The following is a 25401-nucleotide window of genomic DNA, read 5'->3' on the forward strand; positions in this document are numbered from 1 at the left end:
TCCCCCCTTCCCAAAGAATGGGAGAGAGAGTAAAAACACAGAAGTTCACTAACTGTAGTCAAATGACTTTAGCCATAATTACGCTAAGGTTCCCAAACTTGGCAAAATCTAGGTTATTGACAAATTGGAAACAGATCAAGACCAGAAATAATTTTCAAATTAAAAATCTCATCAATATTAAAGTGATACTCACCTGTAATCTTTGCATAATTAAGTGATGAAGAGGAGGCTAGCTGGGTTGTGAACCATGTAGGCAACTTACTTTGCCTTTTTTTCCTCAGAATGATCTTCCACCCAACTGACAGCACCCTGGGGGAGGGGGAAGGCAGGAGTGGGGACAGGATATTATCTTCAACTTAGTCTACCTTGTAGAAGTACCAGTAGAAGGGAACAGAGGTTGAAATTAATGAGGTGGAAATGAGATTCTGAATTATCAGTGCATTTCAATGATCTCTGCTCACCCTTGCAGGTTGACTGCACTCAATTCCCTTTAGGTTTCCCTAGGTAGGGAAGTTTAGACTCATGAGAAAGAATTATTTCTCTCTCATGGAATCTCTATTCCCTGTATCCACCTTTATTACTTTCAAGGGAGATCTAAAAACTTAGGGAGACCCAAGTAGAAAAATATTTCTACTTTTTGCTTCATCTAAAAAATCTTTTTATTTTATTTTTAATTTTTGGCTGCGTTGGGTCTTCATTGCTGCATGCGGGCTTCTCATTGTGGTGGCTTCTCTTGTTGCGGAGCACCGGTTCTAGGCACGCGGGCTTCAGTAGTTGTGGCGCACGGGCTTAGTTGCTCTGCGGCATGTGGGATCCTCCCGGACCAGGGATTGAACCTGTGTCCCCTGCATTGGCAGGCAGATTCTTAACCACTGCGCCACCAGGGAAGTCTCTAAAAAGTCTTTAAGGGACTTCCCTGGCGGTCCAATGGTTAGGACACCATGCTTCCACTGCAGGGAGCACGGGTTCGATCCCTGATGAGGAACTAAGGTCCAATATGCCGTGTGGCACGGCCCAAAAAAAAAAAAATCTTTAAGACATTTTTGTAAATAGAGAGAGGGTTTTCTGTAGTATCTTTGGACCATATCTCTGAAAAGTCCCTCTAGGTTACTTCTCTGCATATGCTCCCAGAGTAGAGTAGAGTAATGTAAGTAGCATAATATACCCTCCACATACTCACTTTTTCTTCAGTTCCTCTCCTCCTTGCTGGAGAAACAGCTTCCATTCTTTCAGAATGCTTTTAAATTCTAATGTCAGAGAACTTTTGCAAAAACCAAATATGCACTTGCGTTGATTGCAGTGGATTAAGCTGAAATAATATCATGCCTGGATGCAACAGCAGTGAAAAGTCAGTTATGTTCCACCTCTGTGGATATAGTAAACAATGATAAAAGTCAGGCAGGGAGATCATAAAGTTATTTATTTATTTATTTTTATTATTTTTTTTGCGGTACGCGGGCCTCTCACTGTTGTGGCCTCTCCCGTTGCGGAGCACAGGCTCCGGACGCGCAGGCTCAGCGGCCATGGCTGACGGGCCCAGCCGCTTTGCGGCATGTGGGATCCTCCCGGACCGGGGCACGAACCCGTGTCCTCTGCATCGGTAGGCGGACTCTCAACCACGGCGCCACCAGGGAAGCCCCTATTTATTTTTTTAAGAAAAGAAAGAAAAGTGCAGCCAGGAAAGAAAGAGAAGGGCTTTTGTCCCTAGTTGACTAGCTAGCTCAAAGAATCTACCAGAAATAGTGAAAACTGCAGCAGCTTCATGACGGCTTAGAGGAACGAGAGCACCCTTGCGTTGAAGCTCTTTATAGGTAAGGCTGTTCTGAGATGGACCTGGAAGGAGGCGAAAGATTGGGTTAAAGAGGTGGGGAGAGAGAATTCCAAGCAGAATTTGAAAGGGGGCACAAAGGTCGGAATGAGCACAGTGGTAGCGGTTGGGGGGTGTTGAGGAAGGTTGTTTGTTTTACCCAAGGGAGGGGCTGCCTCAGAGGAATAGGACACCAGCGTCTTCTCCTCTGAAGGAGGGTCGGGGACACGCCTGAGCATGACTGCCTAGTGGCCTGGGCTGCTTCTGTCTGGCAGAAAGCCTTCATTAAGAGCTTTTGAACTGCCAAGGAAATTAGTCCCCAATTCAGCTGAGTTAAAAATTCAGCTCTCACCCACCCCACCACCAACCCTTCAAGATCCTGTCCTTTGGCCATAAGACCTTTAAAATTGCTGCAGTAATGGGGCAGAGAAGAAAAGGTTAATGGTTTTCCCTAAGCAATTAATTTGGGCATGATATTTGAATAATGAGTGTTCTAGTATTCTCTTTATTTTTCACTAAAAATTCAAAGCAGACTCATAACTATTCCATACAAGGACAAGTTCTGGAATTCTCTCTCCCCCTGTATCTCTCTCTCCTTTTCTCTTTGTTACACACACACACACACACTCACTGCCAGAGTTACAATCTCTCTCCCTCACTCAGAGTTTCCATAGGTTCTGACCTGGGGCCCGTTTACTAACACTGCACTTGCTGGTGAAGGCAGTAGAGGAAATCTTGACGTTTGACTTTCAGCTCATAGTAAACATTGGACTGTGTATACATGTTGCATAGGAAAGCACAGAATTACACCATTTGAAAAAAAATCTGCCATTTCCCCCAGAAGAAAAAAAATCATGTTGCCCCAAGAATCTTGTATTGTTCTCTTCTTTTCTTTCCCTCTTAATTCCTGAAACCTACCAAGAAGATCCCAGAGAATGATTACAGTTTTCCAAGTTTGGTTCTTAGTTATTCTGAAACACTCCTCTATGGGATCTACATGGGTGTGTGGATCTTTATTAGTTAGGCCTTTGCCCAAATGCCTAACTCAGTCTGTTCTCCTCCTGTTATCTTCAGGTGAAATCCAAGTCTCCAGGAGGAACTTAAAAACAACAACAACAACAAAAACACCTGGTCTGGCACCCAGAACCCTGAGGGCTGAAAGCCAGAGTGGATTGTCCTATAAGAATCAAACCATTCACCGTCTGGCCTTCAGGTTCGGTCTGCCAGCCAGAAGGGAACAGGAAGCTTGTCTCTGAGTCCAGGACTATGGAATGCAAACCCCCAAGCAGTTATTTGCTGTGGTTTTAAGCTTTGTCCTGGAAGGTAAGAACAATGTGAACTCTCTTCTAAGTAGCATTCTAGTCAATAAATACCAAACTCGCACCTAAAGTCTTTGAACCAACTCCAGTATGCACCCTTTACACACTATTTTAACACCATATTAGTTTTTAAAGCCGATCTAATATGGGTACTAGTGTACAGAGGGCCCAGATCGCCTGGCTCATTAGGTTGCTATTTAAGACTGAGGGAGATCAAATACCCTCCCTAAAAATCCTTAGTAGGCATTTCAATGCTTTATGTAAACCTCAGCCAGCTACTGGACATTTCTCATGGGTCACCCTTGATTTATAGTTTACAGTTTTGTCTAGGGGAAGGGGGCAGTTTGAGAGAAAGGGTCTGAGGTTACTGCAGCTATTACACATGTGCATTTAGACCAGACACTTGCTGGCAATCCAATGTAATAGCTCATTTCCAAATCCTTTCTTGGAAAAAGAATTCAGATTACATAATCATGAAAAACAAACCTGTTGCCACTCAGCGTGAACTAACATGTTACAGTATTTTATGGCGGAGGGTTATTAAGCCAGCACCCAGTTTCATGCACCAAGGAGAACACTGGGAAAATGAAAATCTGCCAGTTTTGTTAAAGTTATGTCACTTAGTGGTAATGACATAGGCAGTTCACCTTTCTTGTTAGATCACATTACCTTGGGACTTTGGGTAGATTAAGTAGGTGCTCCTTTACGGCTGATTAGGGCCGTTTGATTGTTAGCAACCTAGAAGCCTATTAGAGCAATTCGTTAGATCAGCTCTTCTTAGTAGGAAGACCACCTTGGATGTCCCTAGGCATCCTCAAGTTTCCCATCACATAAACTCTCCCCTGTGTAGCCTTCCCTGACTGCACCCCAGGGTAACAGAACTAATGAGCTCTGATCTGGTGAAGCTGTTCACAAGGATACATTGCCTATTAAATTCAACCAAAGAATTCTGGGGTTCTGAGTTTTTAAATGTTTCAGTTCAGATGGGCTTGGAGATAAAAGACTCTAAACTAGATTTTAATCTATGCTTCCTAGCTTAAGAGCCATATACAGGCTCTGTCCTAACACTCCTGCTTGTGGTTCCCAAAGGAAATCTATTAATATCAGCTGTGGGGCTGGGTTGGTGGCCAGACATTAAAACGGGTTACCTTCTCATTTCAGACAAGTAACTGAATAAAAAGGTTTTTCTGCCTCAAGCAAAAATTTGACCTAAATTTCTATTTTCAACAAAGAAGTGAAAAAAGAAAACAATCTGACTCATCAAATTAGGCAACCACCAACTCATGGTATAACCTTTCCTATGATTAATATAACTTATAATTTTACTATGAGGTGTAAAAATTACCTTAGTTCTTCCAGCAGAAATCACAGGTGATTAAATGACACAGCCTATCCAGAACAGTAAGTACCATCAGTACCTTTTGAGTACTTACCATGTGGCCCAGTGCTAAGAGCTTCACACATTATCTCAATTAATCCTCATAACAACACTATTAGGTGGATAATCTGCCCAACGTCTCACAGCTGGTAGGTGGTGCCCTGGGCCGTGATCTTCAGTTTGATACCTACAGCCCTACACTGGGCTGCCTCCGGGTTACCAGGCAGGATAGGAATCTAGAAAGCAAGGAAAACACTCTTCAGTTGCTGTGGTCAACAGGTCACCTTTATATGTTCTGAACACATATTTTGTCATCTTTGACTTTTCATGAAATAATACCTTTTCTCTTGGTAATTAAGAGTCACATGCAAATCTAAAAAGGGTTGGTTACCTGTTTTTAAATAATCAGGTATTCCTATTTCCTGGTTCTAGGATCCCAGAAGCAAAATCTCCTCAAAAGGAAAATATAAGGGGTACTTTTTTTTTTTTTTTTGCGGTACGTGGGCCTCTCACTGCTATGACCTCTCCCATTGGTGTCCCCTGCATCGGCAGGCGGACTCTCAACCACTGCGCCACCAGGGAAGCCCCTATAAGGGGTACTTTTATACCTTTTATCTCTCAGGTACCTGGCTAGCTGATACCAGCCAAGAGAGGATAGCTAGGTTCCTTCAGTTGCTCTTCCTCCTTTAATTTCCAAGAGGCAAAGGAGACAGGAATAAAGGGTTGTTCTCAATGCATCTGTGGTTTGCTTGCACTTCAATCCATCCACTGAGCTCTTGGGCAGGGCAAAAAGGAAAATGGTTATTCCCCAACTTTTTCTCTCCCCTCCCCTCCTGAGGACTTTCTTTCACCACATAGCTGGGCGAGTACATTTGGATGAGTTTCCACCTTTCAGGGGCGCTTTGCTCTATCATTCACAAGTTCTACATATATTCATTGAAACTTACTATGTGCCCACCATTGAACTAGCCATTAGGATTCAATGCTCAGCTTTTTTGGTGGATATGTGAGGAAATGGATTCCTTATAAAGTCAGGCAGTCCCCAGATGCTGTTCAAATATTGCATCTGCTCTCATAGGTGGGAGTAGTTTTAAGGTTAAGGGTGTGAAGAAGCAGAACTCAGGGCTCCCCTGGGGAGAAAGGAGAAGGAAGTGAATCATCATACGATATTTGTCTTGGGTTTTCCTGGTTTGAGAAGCGAGGACTGGAATATAAAGGAGCCATAAAACTTGATGTCTACTTATTTTGAGATATAGGAAAGGTAAAGAGTACCTTTTCTGAAATCGTGGCTCAGGCCCAGTATTCATGATTTCCTTTCTTCACATGCGATCCCGGCCTCACCTAAACACACTGGAGTCTGAATTCACTTAATAGATGTAGGGAGACCATCAATTTTGGCTTGTCTGAGACTGTCACAGTTTTAGCATTGAAAGTTCCACATCCCAGGGAAACCGTTCTTCCCTCCTGGGCATTTGTCCTGTTGGTCATTCAATGGCTCCTTGAAATTTAACAAGCTAAGCCTACCACCTCAATAAGTAGGATTATGTTTTGCTTAGAATCAAATGAGACAGTTTTTTTGTTTGTTTGTTTGTTTGTTTGCGGTACGTGGGCCTCTCACTGCTGTGGCCTCTCCCGTTGCGGAGCACAGGCTCCAGATGCGCAGGCTCAGCGGCCATGGCTCACGGGCCCAGCCGCTCCATGGCATGTGGGATCTTCCCGGACCGGGGCACGAACCCGTGTCCCCTGCATCAGCAGGCGGACTCTCAACCACTGTGCCACCAGGGAAGCCCTGAGACAGTTTTAAAATGTTACATTCTCGGGTCTTTTTTTCAATGTCCTATACCCTAAAATAACAATAAAAGAACCTCCATCCAAATCCATTTAAAAATATTCTAGAACCAATATAGGGCATGAATGATTTAACTGCTTCTTAAATTTGGGCTTAAAATAGAGTGAGTATACAGTTTAGCTGACAAATATTTTTGAGAATAAAAGGGGTGACTAAAATTATTTAGCATGTGTCATTTTTAGCATATTCATTTATTGACCAATAAATTGGTTTTTTACATTGTTGGATCTATAAAATACTTTCATTAAAAACCATTTTCAAAAAAATTCTCTCTTAAAAACATATATAGGGGCTTCCCTGCTGGTTCAGTGGTTGAGAATCCGCCTGCCAATGCAGGGGACACGGGTTCGATCCCTGGTCCGTGAAGATCCCACGTGCCCCAGAGCAACTAAGCCCGTGCACCACAACTGCTGAGCCTGTGCTCTAGAGCCCGTGAGCCACAACTACTGAGCCTGTGTGCTGCAACTACTGAAGTCCACGTGCCTAGAGCCCATGCCCCACAACAAGAGAAGCCACCGCAACGAGAAGCCCACGCACTGCAACGAAGAGTAGCCCCCCGCTCGCTGTAATTAGAGAAAGCCCGCGTGCAGCAACGGAGACCCAACACAGCCAAAAATAAATAAATAAAATAAATTTTTAAAAAGAAAAAAGTATATAAAAGGGACTTATCTGGCAGTCCAGTGGTTAAAACTCCATGCTTCCGCTGCAGGGGACATGGGTTCGATCCCTGATCAGTTACTAAGATCCCGTAGGCCACTCAGCGTGTCCGAAAAAACAAAACGAAACATAAGTACCCATGTATATTAAAGCAAACTTTTGGAAACATTTATATTGTTTATCTGAATATTAAAAATAATATGAGCAGAATAGTTGTTGGTTTATACTTATATACTTTCTTCAATTTCTCAGCTGTATCATTTGCTAATACTCTGTTACTGACATATTTCTGAAGAATATATTGTTTTCAATATGATCTTTTTTTTTTCATTAAATTGCCACAATCTTTTCCAAATGACTCTTCTCTGGAGCCCACAATATTTTCAACTGAGAAATTATTCTTCAGGTGGTGAGACTCATGGTAAGCTCAGAATAAATTCTGCTAAATGGAGGGATTCTCAATTCTATTTTTTAAATTTTGAAATGCGTAAATTTTTCAGCAAAGGTTTTTTTCACAGGTGGCTTATGTTTGCCTCCAGACAAAACTTGTCAGTAACTTGTCTCTATTTATACTTCTTTAAAATATTTTGTGTAATTTAGATGCTTCAAAATTGTTAGCTTTTGCAGTTTCATTCTCTCTGAGACAGAGTATACATTTATGAAATGAAAGCAAGAGGCTCTGTCAAAAGACTATTCCACAAGTCTGAGTATTCCAAGGCACAATGGTAGAATTTCAAAGATAAAACTTGTAAATTGATTATGCTCTCATTGTTTAATTTGTTCAATATTTTCCCACTTTCCAAATTTTGTTTTTAAGAACTGCAATTCTCTAAAAGCTTCAAAGAACATTTCTGCTCTATTTCTTATTTAGCAAGAAATTTATTGATAAGAGACAGACTGTATGTAGAATTTGTACTCATATGATCCTCACAAAACAAATAACTTTATCCTTAAAATTAAACTTTTTGGGACTTCCCTGGTGGTGCAGTGGTTAAGACTCCGTGCTCCCAATGCTGGGGGCCTGGGTTCCATCTCTGGCCAGGGAAATAGATCCCACATGAATGTCGCAACTAAAAGTACACATGCCACAACTAAGGAGGCGGCGAGTCACAACTAAGGAGCTCACCTGCCGCAACTAAGACCTGGTGCAACCCAATAAATAAATACTTAAAATTAAACTTTTTAACTGAATTTACAATAGTATACACAATAATATCTGAAGAACTTTTTTTACTTTGATTCCATGAATTTCATGAAAAAATGAACAATTATTGGAATTAATTTTTTAATTTGAAATAATTGGTGACACAAAAAATGAGTCATTTAACTGTCTGCAGAGTTCTTCTATTAATTAAACCAAACACATTAATAGCTATTTCTTCATCGTTCATACTTATCCAAGATAATCTTAAAATAACGTCTAAGATTTAAAGCAAATTCTGGGGTTTTTAAAATTTTTTTGGCTGCGTTGGGTCTCCGTTGCTGTGCGTGGGCTTTCTCTAGTTGCGGCGAGCAGGGGCTACTCTTCGTTGCAGTGTGTGGGTTTCTCATTGCAGTGGCTTCTCTTGTTGCAGAGCACAGGCTCTAGGCACGCGGGCTCAATAGTTGTGGCTCACCGGTTCTCAAGCACAGGCTCAGTAGGTGTGGCACACCGGCTTAGTTGCTCCGCGGCAGGTGGGATCTTCACGGACCAGGGCTCGAACCCGTGTCCCCTGCATTGGCAGGTGGATTCTTAACCACTGCACCACCAGGGAAGTCCCTGGGGTCTTTATAGCATATTTATGCCTTCTAGTTTTAGTTACTACAGGTCCCATGGTAGATGGTAAATGTTGGCAAACATTTTATGTGTGTTGTACATTTATTATCAACTTTACTGAAAAATAAAAATTCTGTACTCAATTTTCACTAAACATGTGTTTTTGTTTTGTTTAGCTTTGTTTCTTGAGCTCATTGCTGCTGAGAGGGTTCATTGTAAAATCTTTAAAAATTGTTACAGCAATAAAGTAAATACAGGTTTCCCCTGCTTTACAAAAGTAGAGTGTTCCTACGAAATCTTTCGTAGGAAGATAAATCCAGCTAAAGCACAGATGCTCACAGACACAGTTCAAAGCTATGGCGGCTTCATGCTGAGATGCTGAGTGTGGTCCCTGGGGAAGGAGCTTGGTGGTGCCTCACTCAACGCTCCAGGTATGCACTGCCTCTCTATGGGCTTCTGCAAAACAAACACAAAATGCTATTTTTGCTCCTTGCCCTTTTTTTGTGAAGGCAAAAATCCTCTTCAGATTTGTTTCAGTTAGCAAAGAAAGGTACTAGAAGTGGCGTAAACCGAACGTTCGAAAAGCGGAGGATAGCTATAAATTGTTGTAGATTTACAACAATTTGACTAGTATAAGCCAAAACCACTTTAGCAGGATGGCTCACACTTCTCTGTACAAGCTCTACTGCAGGCATGCTTCACCCCCACTTCTCACGTTTATTTCTCATGCACCAAATTTCTGATTTCCCACGTTTCAAAGTGATACCACCCACTGGGAGACTGGCAGCCTACTTGGCTTCCTCATCTCGCAGGCCTCCCTCTGAACTAAGGCACAACGACTCATCCACCAGATGGCCACCAGGGGCAGAAGCAAACACTTCTCCCACATCACTGGGGACCAGAAGTTAGCTGTCCCAAGCCACCTGCCCTTATGCAGCCACACTTTATCAGCCAGCATCCTGTATGCTATCCTTAAAGTGGTGGAGTTAGTTACCATTGTCAAGACGGGTTTTGAAAAAGTGAGGGGGGGTTATCACTCATGGTTCAGATATAACCACTTGTTAAATGCTGGACTCTGCTTACTGCACATGCAGCTCACATGCTACTAAATAAGGCCATGGTAGAATATGGCAGTACAAAGTGATCTACCAAAGCCAGCCTGGCTTATTTTAATACAATTATTTTTAATAATGTTTTCTTAAAAACAACAACAACGACAATTCTGGGACACATGTTAAACCAGAGGGAGGCCAGGACAATTGAAGTAAATCAGAAAGTATATTCATCTTATCTATTGACCACAGGGGTGCTTCATAAAATGGATTTCTGTACTCCACTCCAAACCTGTTAAATCAGAAAAAGGTATAGCCTCAAAATTTGCATTAAAAAAACTCTCCATGATATTCTTGTTTGTTTGTTTTTAAATTTATTTATTTATTTTATTTTTTAATTGAAGTATAGTTGATTTACAATGCTGTGTTAGTTTCAGGTGAACAGCAAAGTGATTCAGTTATACATACATATTTTCTATTTTTTTTCAGATTCTTTTATAGGAATATTGAGTATAGTTCCCTCCATGATATTCTTAGGGACACTAAAGTTTTACTCCTGGTTTAGGGAATTCCTTCACCTTTTATTCCAAGGTGTCAAGACCCCTTGTCAGAGAGGCCTGGAGAATCAAGCGCTTTACTCCATGGCTAATCTAACACCTGGATCAAAGCTATTATTGAAAATGAGCTAGAGACAAATTGAACTTAAATTCAGTCACGTGATAAAAATATTATGTCCTTGAGCAGACTTGTCTTGCAAGTTGAAAGATTTATTTTTGGCTATATCATCTCTTTTTTTTTTTTTTTTTTTTTGCCATACGCGGGCCCCTCACTGTTGTGGCCTCTCCCGTTGCGAAGGACAGGCTCTGGATGCGCAGGCCCAGCAGCCATGGCTCACGGGCCCAGCGGCTCTGCGGCATGTGGGATCTTCCCGGACCAGGGCATGAACCCGTGTCCCCTGCATTGGCAGGCGGACTGTCAACCACTGCGCCACCAGGGAAGCCCCTCATCTCCTTTTGGGGAACTTGGACCTATACCAGCCACTTTCTTTCTTTGAGGTTCAGGTTTACAGCTAAGGAATAGATAATATAATGAACATTGATTTTAATACTTTGGAAGAAATAAGCACTAGGTGAGCCTTTTTCCCCATAAAAAATGCTACTAAAATTTTTAAAACATATAAATTATTTCATTTCATTCATAAAAATTACTATTGTAAGGGTTGTAAGAATGTGTTTTGAGTTTCTGTAAGGTGGCTGATACCAGAATGATGATGTTTTATCTGTTTACACCATTTTCTTAATTTGCATTTGGCAGGGCTGGGGTGTTGGGTCAGTAACTAGTTGTCTGAATTTTTAGAAATATCTTGATCTCACTGACCTCAACTACAAAATGATTTAGTCTGGTAGATGGTCAATGCTCATTCTAGTTTCCTGAATTTGTCTTTTACACCTTTTTGAATGTTTGGAATTTCTTATCAGGTGCACGTGTTATTGTTTTATTATTTTGTTAATAAGAAAGATTTTATAAGCAGTAGGATGATGAGCTATTATTTTTTCTTTTATTTTCCTCTACTTTAAACAAGCAAGTGTTATTTTAAAAAGAGAGTAAACAAGAACATTAGATACACTAAGGGAAGGTGGAGTGGGAGGTAGAAGGATAATGTAGTAAACCAGGATGTATGAGACAGCAGTAATGGTTAATGACTTTCTAAGGCATAGTATAGGGGATCACCTAGTGGTGCGAATAGAAAAAGCTTTTCAAAAGCTTAAGATCCTTTTCCTTGTGCTTCAGTACATGTTACTGAGCAAGTGTCCATATGGTTTGCAATGAATTTATTTAAAACATATGAAGATTTTGAACACTTATTTTTTGTGATCAACTTTATTTAAATCATGCTAATATGTTGAATATTTAAATATTTACCCCGAAGCCTCTCTTTCCTAGAGGGTTCAAAAATCCCCTAATATTAAGCTTTGAAAATTAATTCTTGTCCCAAAGAATGTGTTAATTCACGGTTCCATGGTCAAACAAGGTTTAGATATACACAAACCAAGCATGAAAGCATGCCCCTTACCTATCAGAAACCCCTGGTCTAAAACCATCAACACCAGGCAAATGCATTATGTTTGCACTTCTAATTTCACAGATGAGGTAGCTGAGGTTCTATCTACATAATAGAAGCTTTAAAACACTTGGGACCACGGTGGAGTTTTCACCTGTTGAAAATAATAAATCATACATGTATGGCAACTTCTGTTTAGGTTGAGTTCTGCCAAAAGCAGAGACTGTGATAAGGATTTGAATGGAAGTAGTTTATTTGGGTGATGATTCCAGGAAGGGAAGTAGGGAGCAGCGAGAGTGAGATGGGGGAAGCGGAGAAGCCAAGAGAAGGGTGACAAATTGCAGTTGTTACTGTAGATGCCAGTGGCTTGATTCTCCCAGCATCTACCAGAATTGCCCATGGGGAAGATGGAACCCTTGGATGTTTATCTGCTGCCTCCTGACCCCATTCATTGAGGATTGCTCCCGGATACAGTGAGTGTCCCCATGTTTCCAAGCTGTGCTGTGACCTCCGTCAGCTTCAGAGAAAGCCCTGGAGCAGAGAAGTGGAGCGACCTATGGCTTGTTGAGGTAGAAAGAGTCTGAGCCCACAGAGAACTGTCTACCACAACTGTGGCTGAAATCAGAGCTGGGCCAAGGGGATGTCATAAAGTACTTGCTATAGACCACGGCTTACACTAGTCAGATCCCTCTGTCCCCCTATTAAATTCGCTTTGTCATTGTGCCTTCAAAGCGGTGGCCACATTTCTAGAAAGGACTTTGTGCAGGAGAAACAGTGGAATAAGCTAATAGTGCCTGCTGGTCCCAAGGCCAGACTGAGATTCATCAACTTTCTCCTCTACCACTTATTCTAGATTACCTCATCCTTGGCCAGCATTGGCTGGTCTAATTTATTTGGCTGGTAGGGGATCCCAGAACTTCATCTGAGTGGTCAGGCCTTAGATTGCCTTGCCCTTGTCAGGCTGCGGTGGCTGCAATTGCTTGTTCACTATTATTATCAAATACACAAACACATAAGGGTACCCCAGTGAACCCCCTGAGTTCCAGACATATTCTTCCCTGTCCCCTTAACATAGTAACAATTCTAGCTTCTCATGATAATCAAGGTTGAGTAACCTCACCAGTATTGTAACTCCTTTCTTTGCCTGCTGTTCCACCCACATAAGGAAAACAAAAAGATGAGTTGTAGCTTCAGATTTTGTGGAATCCTTTTGTGTCACTGGGAGTAATGTTCCCCACTCCCCACTTTACCCAGTAGAGCCCACACTAGAATGGGAAACACAAATGGGTTATTATGAGTGATAATGAGAAGGGCTAATCCTTGTTCCACTTTCTGGCATCTGGATCTGGATTTTCGAGCTATGAGGGACACAGCTTGATGTATTGGTTCAGTACAGATAGTGCGTTAGGGAGGATAGTTCCCCAGTTCTATAAGATGTTGCCTTAGCTGAACTGTTAATAGGCTATTCCAATATGGTATTTTTTTTAAAGATTTTTTTGACGTGGACAATTTTAAAGTCTTTGTTGAATTTGTTACAATATTGCTTCTGTTTTTATGTTTTGCTTTTTTGGCCGCGAGGTGTGTGGGATCTTAGCTACCGGACCAGGGATCGAACCTGTACCCCCTGCATTGGAAGGTGATGTCTTAACCACTGGACCGCCAGGGAAGTCCCTCCAATATGGTATTTGTATTGGTTTCCTGAAGCTGATATAACAAAGTACCAACAACTTGGTGGCTTAGAACAACAGAAATTTATTGTTTCACGTTTCCAGATTCTAGAAGTTTGAGATGCTGTTGGCAGGATTGGTTCCTTCTGTTGGCTGTGAGGGAGACTCTGTTCCATGCCTGTCTCCTAGCTTCTGGTCACTTAGCAGCCATCTTTGGTGTCCCTTGGCTCGTGGCAGCGTAACTCTATTCTCTGTGTCTCTGTCTCTGTGTCCAAATATCTCCTTTTGATAAGGACATAGTCATATTGGATTAGGGCCCATCCTAATGACCTCATCTAACTTAACGGATTATATTTGAAACGACCCTGTTTCCGATTAAAGTCACATTCTGTTGTACTGGGAGTTAAGACTTCAACATATGAATTTATGGGGGACACAATTCAACTCAAACAGTATTAGACCAGCTACTTCCAGAAAAAAGTAGCATATGGTAGAACCAGCAAATCCCATGGTCATGTACACATTTCTCAATAAAATAAGTCCCTTGGCACAAGGCAATCTTATGCAGGATTCTGTGACTGTTATCAGGTATTCTATAAGCCCTTCAAAGAGTATTTCTGGCAGAGGCACTGCAGAAAAAGAAGATAAACCCATATCAGGAGTAGGTATCAATTCCTTCAGACAGGAAGGGCTCCAATACAATTGACTTGCCATCAAGAAGCTGGTTGGTTGTTTTTACTTGGGATACTGAGGACACAGTGTCGGTCTGATGATGACAGGTTGATTATGCAGCAGAAATAGTGGTTAGACCAGCTTTTTTGAGAGGGAGCCCATGCTGTTGGGCCCATCTATAGCCACATCCCTGACACCATGGCTATTCTGATGATGGGACCATTGTGCACTCGGGTGACTGAGGGCATCCACTGGACAATCCACCAGACCAATCATCCTGTCCATCTGGTTGTGTCTTCTCTGTGGTGGAGGCTCTCTACAGGGCATTGACATAAGACCCAAAGACTCAAACTCTTTGTTCTCTTTTCTGTAAGGTCTACCCAAAACCCTCTTCTCTAAAACTCTATGTCTCTAATAATTTCATCCTGCTCCTTCCAGGCCCCTGACATGTCAGCCAAATCATTTGCCCAGAGGTATATCCTGAACTTGGGCTACCTTTTCTTCCATGTGAAGCAGACAATCAACTGTTCTGCTCACAGCTCTGCACACTGGAATCCCCCCTTGTGGTGCTGTAGGGAGCAGCAATTTGTTTTCAGGACACCCCAACATATGAAGCCAACCCATCTGTGAACGAGAATCAGGCATTTTCTCCTCTTTGGCTTGTTTGGGGAACCCACAATGAGACCATAGATGTGCACTGAGACAAAGCATTGGTGAAACAGAACAGGTGACTTGTGGCCACTTATTTATGTAAGTTATCTGTGGCTTGGGCTCCATCATAGAATGGCTTGCTGCTGCACCCACTAGAACCCCTGACTTGGTGGATTTGACAATACTCAGCTAGTGATGGACATACCTGATATTCCAAGGTCAGGTGCTCAGTCTTTAATAAAGCCAGTAGCACATCAGGAGTCTTTTTTCAAATGGTGAGTCATTCTCTACTGGAGGAAACATGGCTTTGCTCCAGGATGCTGGGGAGTCTGTGCAATGAATTTCTCCTTGAGGCTTGCCAGAGGCTTGGCCTTATTGGCCACAGTTATCTCTAGTATTATTAGGTTTGCAGATGATATGGCCAAACGCCGGGCCCTGCCTTGAATGTGCACTGTAGTGGCTCTCAGCTTTCTGCTGGGCCAATGCTTGAATATTTCTGGTAATAGAAATCAGGCGAAACCCAAGTGTGCTGGCCATTTATCTGTCACCTAGGAATACAATCCCAATCAAAATTCCAGAAGGCTTTTAGAAAAATGAATATTCTTATTCTGAATTTTTTTGAAAGATAAAGGCCCTAGAATAGATGAGACAATTTTAAAAAGATCATAATGTAAATCAAGGATTTACATTACCTAATTTCATGACTCACTATAAGACCTACGGTAATCAAGACAGTGTGATACAGGTGTAAAGAGAGACATATAGATCAGTAGAACAGAATAGAGAGGCAAAAATATGTCCATATTTGTATATTCAACTAATTTTCAACAAAGGTGCTTTCAATGAAGAAAGGATAACCTTTTCAACAGATTGTGGTAGAATAACTGGATCTCTATAGGGAAAACGTAAATGTTAACCCTAACTTCACACCATACACAAAAATAAACTCAACATGGATCATGAACTTAAATGGAAAAGCTCAAATTATATAATTTCCAGAAGAAAACAGAAGAAACAGTCTTTGCAAATTTGGGAGAAGGGATTTATCCAAAAAAAAGCATGGTGTGTAAAGGAGAAAATTGAATAGGTTCCATCAAAATCAAATGTTTCTGCTTTTCAAAAGACATCATCAAGAAATTGAAAAGACAAGCAATGGACATATATCTGACAAAGGCTTTGTATCCAGAATATATGGGAAATCATACGAAGACCAACTTAATAAAAACATAGGTAAAATATTTTAATAGATACTTCACAAGATACACAACTAAATAATAAGCATGTCAAAAGATGCTCAATGTCGTTAGTCATCAGAGAAATGCAAATTAAATCCAGTGTGAAATACACACACCAATTAGAATGACATAAAGACTGACTACAACATGTTGGTGAAGATGTGGATCAGAGATAGAACACTCATGCATTGTGGCAATGTGAAGTATACAACCACTTTGGAAAAGACTGAGGATGTTTCTTGAAAAGTTAAACATCCATGGTAACTAGACTTACTGTGGTGATCATTTTGAAATGTGTAGAAATATCGAATCACTACATTGTGTAACAGGAACTGCTTCACAAAAATAGGATGTTGGAAATGGAAGCAGGCTTTTCAGTGCTTTTGTGGCAATCTCAGGATATTCCACCTTGACTTTAATCCAGAACGTATGAAGATTTGAAGTTGTCTCAAACATATATTTTTTTACATTTATTTATTTTATTTATTTTTATATTTGGCTGTGTTGGGTCTTCGTGCTGCACAAGGGCTTTCTTTAGTTGTGGTTAGCAGGGGCTACACTTTGTTGCGGTGCGCGGGCTTCTCATTGCGGTGGCTTCTCTTGTTATGGATCACAGGCTCTAGGCGCACGGGCTTCAGTAGTTGTGGCTCGCGGGCTCTAGAGCACAGGCTCAGTGGTTGTGGCGCACGGGCTTAGTTGCTCTGCGGCATGTGGGATCTTCCCAGACCAGGGCTTGAACCTGTGTCCCCTGCGTTGGCAGGCGGATTCTTAACCGCCGCGCCACCAGGGAGGCCCTGTCTCAAACATATTTTTAAGGCCACCGTCATTTGCGATCTCAAGCAGTTGATCCTCTTCTAGGACGGACAAAGTCGATTCACCTGGCTTATTCACAAATGGGTCACGGATCTATTCCTTCCCAGTTCGGGGGTCTTTTGTGGTTGGGAAGTAACGCTCAAAGTCTTTTGAAAACTGTGATAGCTGATCAGGCACCAGCTGGGAGAAAGAAGGCCCTGGCTCAGTCTCTTTCAAAATCTCTGCTAATGTTTGAAACATGTCAAAAATCCCAATGTGCACTCATCGCCCCCAGAATTCCAGTTTGGCTTTGAATGAAGCCACTTTATCTGCCGACTTGAACACAGTTGTCGTTCTCCCCTGAAGTGCCAGATTGAGTTCATTGAGCAGGTTGAATATGTCACACAAGTAAGCAAGTTTTGTGACCCATTCTGTGTCACTGAAATGTGCTGCCAGTGGTGACTCTTTCTATAAGAAATCTCTAGAGCAGCTCTCATAACTCAAAAACTCTGGCCAGTGACCTACCCTTAGAAAGCCATCTCACTTCTGTGTCTAAGAGAAGACGTGTGTGCTCTGCGTCCGTCTCCTCACAGAGCTGTGCAGATAGACGTGAGCTAAGGGCATGTATTTTAATACATGATAATATTAATTGATAATAATATTGATAATTGTTCATTATCAACTTAATCACATCCTGCAAAACGTTGTTAAGTTCAGTTGACATTTTTCGGCTAGCCAGCATTTCTCTGTGGATGACACAGTCTGTAGACTCACATTCAGAGGCGACCTCTTTGACCCGAGTAGTGAAACCAGAAAGCCGTCCGGTCATGGCAGCTGCTCCGTCCATGCATATACTGACACAAAATGACCAATTCAGTTTTCCTGATATGTAATCATTCAAGGACTTGAATAATTCTGCAGCTGTGGTGTTGGTTGGCAACAAAAGTGTGCATAACATATCCTCATGCACATCCTCCTGAAAAATATATCGCACAAAAACAAACACTGTTGCCTTGTTGTCAACATCGGTAGACTTGTCAACCTGGATTGCGTACCATGGTGACTCATTAATCTTCTCTAACAATTGTGCCTCAGTATCCTCTGCTATTTCATCAGTTCCTCTAGTTATGGTGCCAGCCAAAAACAAAGCTGGGGAAAAATAGAGGCAGGGGAAGGGAATCATAAAATTTAAGTCACAGAAATATCACTGAAGTTGCTACAATAGTCTCCATCACATAATTCCCTTGTCCAAGAAGTGAATGTATTTCTTTATTATTTATTATAGAATAGTGTAGCACAAAGCTTGGCTATACAGTGGTCGCTAATAGACATCTGCTTAGTAATGAATGAAAGAATAGTAACTGCAAATTTCTCATTCAAACCTTGAGAATCCTCTATTACACGTCTTTCTAGTTCTGTTTTCCTTAGGCAGCTAATACATAGTCGAATAATTACCCTGGGAAGCAACATAGTTGGAATTGTTGTTGGCGTCAGAATTTGGTTCAAATCCCCAAACAGCCAGATACTAGACTGATAAGGAAGAGTGTCTCATAAAATTCTCTTCCCTTACCTGCTCCCTCCTCTCTCCTTGGGGCTTCAAGGAGACTGGAGAACAAGGCCTTTCTCCAGCTGGCAGTTTTACTTCCCAAGATAATTTGATTTTTAAGTTCTATGTGTAAAATTACTAGGGAGTTACTAGGGGTGCAAAGATGAATTTAAAAAGATTTTAATCTACAGGATTTTCTGAGTCTGAAGGGGAGCCAGACGTAAACATAGATATCTATATGTATAACTATATTTATCTACCCATCTATTATAAGACACAGCAAAAATCCTACAAGTATAAACCAAGCTCTAGGAAAGGCCTAGGAAATTATTATTTCTAAGGGGTGGGTGGGAATAGCAAAATTTTAAGAAGAAAGTGGCATTTGAATGGTGTACTGAAGGATGAGCAGAATTTCAGTGAAAGGTAAGGGGCTGCAGGAACGGTCTAATAAAAGATAAAGAGAGGGAGACAGAAAGATTGCAATCTATTGAGGAAGACAACAGCATCAGAGATATATTAACTTAACAATTCATTGTTTTGCTCCTGCCTTTAGAAGCTTATTTTTAGTTGAGAGAAATAAAACGGGTACATAAATACCCACAATACTAGTGAGCTTCATAGAAAAGGAGAGGTTGCATCCTGTTTCGACGATTTTTCTGGCTACAGTGTTCTCCCCTGGAATCCCAGCTAACAGATGTTCAGAATCACCTCTTTAGAATATGATCAATAGAGAACAGCAGTTAAGAGTGAGATCCTGCATGTTCTAGATTCAATTTCAAATGACTTAGCTTCTATGTGCTTCAGTTAACTTTTAAATAAAAATAAGAATATTTTCCTCAAAGAATTGTTAAGAACGACACGGGATGAAGAACACATGGCAGCACAGTACTTAGTATTTATGTCCTAAGTTATATATTTAATAAATAAGTAGATATGTGTGTACAGTATTGAGTTTTAACCAGACAGCACACTCCAGCGGGCTGCAGCCGATATGCCTCACCCTCCTAATCAGTCTGCCCATTCCCTGGCTTTTGCGGAAAGAGCGGTTCATAACGCCTCCCAGCCTCAGCTAAAGCACGTGGACTCCGCCTCCCCACAACAACAAAACACCCTGTAGCACCAGCACCGGCCGCTCTGCTCCTGTGGCTTGATTTTCTTTTTTTTTTTTGGTGGCTTGATTTTTAAATCCATCCGAAAGGACCAATCAAAGGCGGCATTCCGAGTACGCGGAAGCAGATTGGCTGAAAGCTGATGACAGTGACCAATAGGCTTTGAGATGAGTTTGGTCTGGGCCGGAAGCGAGCGAATCGAAAACGGGTGGCGGTCGCGGGCAGTTTGAGTTGGAATCTGTGCTCCAGCCCGCGGCGGCTGTACTAGGGCCCGACTCTGCCAGCAAGGTGAGCGTTCTGCTTGGGTCCCGGCTCTGGCGGCGGGAGTGAGGGAGCTGTTGGCCTTCTGCAGGGGGTTACTGGGCGGGGATGCCTGTGGAATCGTCCTCCTAGGCACTGAAGGTGCAGCGGGCCGCCGCCTCTTCCCTTCTGACGGAACTGGCGAATCGGCCCCGGGCCAAGTTCTTTGTGGTGTCGGCCCCCCTCTGCTCCTGGTAAAAATGGGCTCGCACTAGTGTCCGGAGGCCCTGCTCGGTCACGGGCTTGCCCTTTGGAGGATCAGTTTCCTCCTTTGTAAGGTAAAAGACTTGGGAGATCAGCAGGTATTTACTAGCAGCCTTCCGCGCCTATTTGAAATTTGGACATCGGTCCTTTGTTGCGTGGAGGAAATGCAAACTTTAGTTTTGAGGGTTTTGATCCGGGCAGCAGGTTGTTGTGCCTATTGTTAGTTGCGAGAGCATTTCTCTCACGCCTTCCACGTTCATTTGGCTGCGCCTGTGTTCCTGGCTCCGCTATGGGATGAGGACTCAGAAATAAATGACTTTGAGCCTGGTCTAGAGGAGCAGGCAGAGTTTTCATTCACAGGCTCCGCGGTGGCACTTTAGGCGGGAACTTGGGTTTCTTGGTGGAGATGGGGAATTCTGATAAAGGGAAAGCGCAAAACGGGCCTGCCGTGCCGGGGGTGGGCGAGTCACAAGGTCACAAAAGAGCTTCCTCGGGCACTTTCTGGGGTTGAGTGATTCGGGCATGGAGAGTGTCCTCCCCACGGTTAAGACAGAAACAGCATTTTCTGGAAGGACGATAGTCCTGCAGATCTTTTTTGCAGGAACCTCGATATCCAGGACTTTTCTACATCACCCACCCCCGCCCCCCACTCCCATCCCTTTGCCCCTCACATCTTTGAGGATTGCATTTTTTGTCCTTTTCTCCCAGTGGCTCCATAGAGATTGTTGAATGGTTGATGCCTTAATCTGTCAGAGTCCCCTCTAATCAAAATTAGCTTGGGTCTGGTGATTGCTTTAACCATTTGTTTGTTGCTGTGTCTTAGACTTTGGAAATGGAAAAGCATTTCACTTGCCAGTCTTCCTTCTGTTTATTTCCATCATCTCTATCATCTTTTTAAATTGCTCCTTTTAATATTTTGTTCGCTATGGTGTATGGATGTCATGATTTCAGTGGCTGGCAGAATTGTTTAGGAGTTGTAGTTGAGTGCCTCTGAGGTATGATATACCCACCCGTGAACCCCTGAATGAGCAAGGTAGTTTGGAATAGAAGGAGTAGCCTATTGGGGCAGTGTAAATTGTCCTTTGCTGGTGGAGCGGCATGAGACTCCTTTAAGTAGTTTTTGGGTAAATGGGAATGGAGTTTAAGATGTTGTGTTCAAAGAACTAAAAGGGTGGGGTGGGAGGTGAGAATGGCAGAGAAAACAGCTCTCCAAGGCTTGATACTAAAGTATGTGTTTTCCGAGACCCTTCCTTCTCTTTTAATATTTGGAAAAAGTTTTATTATACTTAGTACTTTCATCAACTATTTATTAATCTGATAAAAAATGTCATTGATAAAGTCGACTGAAACAAAACGCTAACAATGGTTGTGGACTTCATTTAGTAAAAAACAGATTCTCATCCTGTTGCTAAAGGAACTGGAAAATGAATGCTTTTTCTTTCATTTAAGTTCTAAAGGCTAAGGAATAAAGAATAATTGCCATACTTGTCTCCCAGCTGATTTAAATTTTCTAAGATATGCCTGAGAAAGAGGTAGGCCATTTCTATCTTGGCGCCACAGGCATCAGTATACAAATGAAAAAGCGTTTTCAGTGACTAATACAATCGCTAATATGTATGGAAAGCTTACCAGGAGATACTGTTCTAAAGCTTTAGGGAACCACCACCATTATTATTCCCATTTTACAAATGAGGAAACCAAGGCACAGAGGTGTTAAATAACATGCCCAAGGTCACGCATCTTGTAGGTTGCTGAGCAGGGATTTGAATCACTAAGGCTATATACCTGATTCCTGGTCAGGGTCTGTCTGGAGAATGACTTTACTGCATTTTGCAGTGATTCTAGTGCTAGTATGGCATTCACCCTTTGTTCATGCATGCATTGACTCAACAAATGATAACCTCTTGGGAGGAAAAGGAGGTACCTGTGTCATGAGAGACTTTGATGGGGAGATATGACCAGATTTTGATGGTTGTCCTCAGGGGAGGCTTCCTGGAGGAAGAGGGACAGAGTATGAGTGGGAATTAATGACATGAAGAGAGGAAAGAAGAGCATTTGCAAAGTAACTTATCATGCATTTTATTTGTCCTGTAAGACCTAGTTCACCAGAAACCTTATAGCAAAATATTCATGTCTTGTACAATGAAAACAAACTGAGTGGTAGAAAGCAGGTAGCCATATAAGAGTCAAAAATGAGATATAAGAAAACCAGAAAGCAAGGGGAAGCCAAACAAGCATACTGTGTACTATTGACACTTCACAGTCAGTTATTAGTAGTCACCTTGCAGAGGGTGGAGAAGATGGATGTTATACTTCGTTATCTTTTGAAACATGAAGTTTTGAAACTTGATTCTTAGAGGTGGTTATGTAGATTAGTTAGTCTCTGAGACAGTAAGTTTCTTTTTACTATAGTAAGACCAACAGGTTGTTTATTCTTTTCAGTTTATTTATAAATGTTTGAATAATAAAGGAGAGCAAAATGAGCTGGGCTTTGGAAGAATGGAAGGAAGGCCTGCCTACAAGAGCTCTTCAGAAAATTCAAGAGCTTGAAGGACAGCTCGACAAACTGAAGAAAGAAAGGCAGCAAAGGCAGTTTCAACTTGAAACTCTGGAGGCTGCGTTGCAGAAGCAAAAACAGAAGGTATCACTGAAATGCTGGTATTTAAAACTGTTCTCTCATTATTTGGATGAATGGTTTGGTCTTTTCAATTTAGAGAAAAATGATTTTGCCATCTTCAGGTGGTAATCCCCCCTCCTCTCCTTTATTGAATCTTTTTTTTTTTTTTTTTTTTTTGGCCACACCACGTGGCATGTGGGATCTTAGTTCACCGACCAGGGATGGGACCGCGCCCCCTGCAGTGGAAGCTCAAGCTGAGTCTTAACCGCTGGACCACAGGGGAAGTCCCCTCCCCTGTTGAGTCATTTTTATTTTAATTACCTCATTTTCTCCGTTCTTTGTTTTCATTTCTGCTTACCTGCTAATGTGTAGGGCTGCTGAGTTCCATTTTCACTTCTGTTTAGGACCAAGAATTGGGCATTGCTTTTGCATTCTGCACTAAAATGGCCGAAAATCTCTGGCTCCGAATCTGGGATCAATATTAGAGCACTTTGCAGTCCAAATAGATATCACTTTCTGAGAGTGAGCTTTTCACCTTGGTATTCCCACCTCTCTCCAGGACTAGTAAATGGAAACTTAAATAGTACTTCTTTGGTATCTTTGCATTAGCCAACCCATAGTAATACAATTACTGCTCCTAAAATGTTTTTGCTAGTGGGAGAATTTTTCAGTTTCTTACAGTAACTGGCTTTAGCAGCTGAACTTGAAAATGAATAGCTAAGGGAGGGTTTATAAGATTTATTTTTGATTTTTTTAATTCTTGAAAGCCTATTAAAGCCTCTCTTTCTAGGATGGGTTTGTGTAGCCCTAACCAAAGACTGTAATACATGACTTTGCAAAACTTTTCTATCAGTAGGCTTCAAAGTGAGATCATCTAAAATCTCGGTGTACATCAAGCACTGACTTCTGTATTTTTTCAACCATATCTCAGAAAGTTAGTCATCAGTGTTAGATTAACAGATACTATTTGGTAAATTCATGTGTAAGAGACCTAGTTCCTTTTGAATAATCTGCATTAGGTTGAGAATGAAAAAGCTGAGGGTGCAAACCTGAAAAGGGAGAACCAAAGCTTGATGGAAATATGTGAAAATCTGGAGAAGACTAAGCAGAAGATTTCTCACGAACTTCAAGTCAAGGAGTCACAAGTGAATTTCCAAGAAGGACAACTGAACACAAGCAAAAAGCAAATAGAAAAACTGGAACAGGAACTTAAAAGGTAACTTTTTTGGGAATGGTATTTATTATAGATGTCTTTGTATATATTCATCAGATGCAGCTATCTTTTCCTTTTATGGTGTAATTATTACACATTGACATTTTTTCTTTCCAGTGGAATGAACAATGATTTGAGGAAGATTAATTCTTTTCTTATATGCTTCAGTCCTATTGTTGCATGGCTCAGTACTGTATAAATTCATTAAATGGTTGCTAGCTTATTCATTTACTTATTCAGTATATGTTTATTAAGCTGCTTCATGTGCCAGGCACTGTGTTTGTTACTAGGGTATGTAATAATAAATAATACCAAAACTATCAACAGTGGTTACTGAAAAAATGGAGGGAAGTTAAAGCATGGCTTATATTGATGGCTTCTGTTTTCTCTGTGTGGAAAAGCTGTTGTAGAGAATCAGAGAACTAGGGAACTTCAAAAGGACTGAGGAGCACTGAGGGCTCAGTTGAGATTGGAGGCCAGGAATTTATAGTGGGACCAATCTATAGCGTTTAATGAGTTTTTTTTTTTTTTCCTTTCTTTAGCAAATAAATGCTGAGAAGGTATACAGGAGGATCGATTTAGGGTTTTTGGGCGAGGGTGATGGGATAGAAGACAGTGGAATAATTGAGGATATTGGAAGAGAGTGATTGAAGTTGGGTGCCATGGAATCTCAGCTGGAGAGGAGGGAAGTGAAGTCTAGAAGACTTTCCTACTGAGGTCCCCATCCAAGAGACCCATCTTCCATCTTAAGTATTACATAATCAATTCACCAATATCAATTCCATATTTAGGCAATAAAAAAAAGGTGCTTATTACTACTTTTCCATTAAAAAAAAAATCCCCCAAACAACTAGAGGCATTATTCAAAATAAATTTAATGGGACTTGAGCACTGCTGGCTTATAAATGGAATCTTCTTGTTCTAGTAGTGGAATTTTGTCAAAATAACAAGGAGTGATAAACACTAAAAGCAAAGAAGACTTTAGCAAATTGCCCTATTGTTAATTCCATGAATATACACCCAAAAATTTTAAGAAAAAATTTTGTTTTGAAATAACTTTAGACTTCCAGAAACAATTGTTAACATCTTACATAACCAGAGTACAATGACCAAATCAGAAATAAACATTAATTCAATACTATTAACTAAACTACAGACTTTATTGGAATTGCACTCATTTTTCCAGTAATGGCCTTTTTCTGTTCCAGGATCTGATCCAGGATTCCACACTGCATTTAGCTGATGTTTTCTTACTTTTTTTTTTTTTTTTTTTTTTAGTATTTATTTGGCTGCGCTGGGTCTTAGTTACTTTTTTTTCTAAGCTCTGATGGTTTCTTGTCTTTTGTGACCTTGACATTTTTAAAGAGCACTAGTCTCCTTTATTGTAGAATAGTCCTCAATCTGGGTTCGTCTGCTGTTTTTCAACAATGGCAGAATTGACATTTTGGACTGGATTATTCTTTGTTGTGGAAGGCTGCCCTGTAGGCTGCATTGTAGGATACTTAGAATTCCTGG

At 41.3% G+C, this 25401-nt stretch overlaps 1 protein-coding gene across 2 annotated transcripts in view; it reads left to right on the forward strand.

Moving 5' to 3' along the window:
* Positions 1 to 22535: 22535 nt before the first annotated feature.
* Positions 22536 to 25401, forward strand: part of CENPF (centromere protein F) — a gene marked incomplete at both ends in the record, with an annotated part of 57482 nt that continues 54616 nt past the window's right edge. For both annotated transcript variants that reach the window (XM_082834156.1, XM_082834157.1), the window contains 2 exons: positions 22536 to 22697; positions 23693 to 23889. In XM_082834156.1, the coding sequence (XP_082690282.1) occupies positions 22536 to 22697; positions 23693 to 23889 (359 nt within the window). The remainder of the gene's footprint in view (positions 22698 to 23692; positions 23890 to 25401) is intronic.

The sequence above is a fragment of the Leucopleurus acutus genome, assembly GCF_964270905.1.
Source record: "Leucopleurus acutus genome assembly, chromosome: 2".
Lineage (NCBI taxonomy): Eukaryota > Metazoa > Chordata > Mammalia > Artiodactyla > Delphinidae > Leucopleurus > Leucopleurus acutus.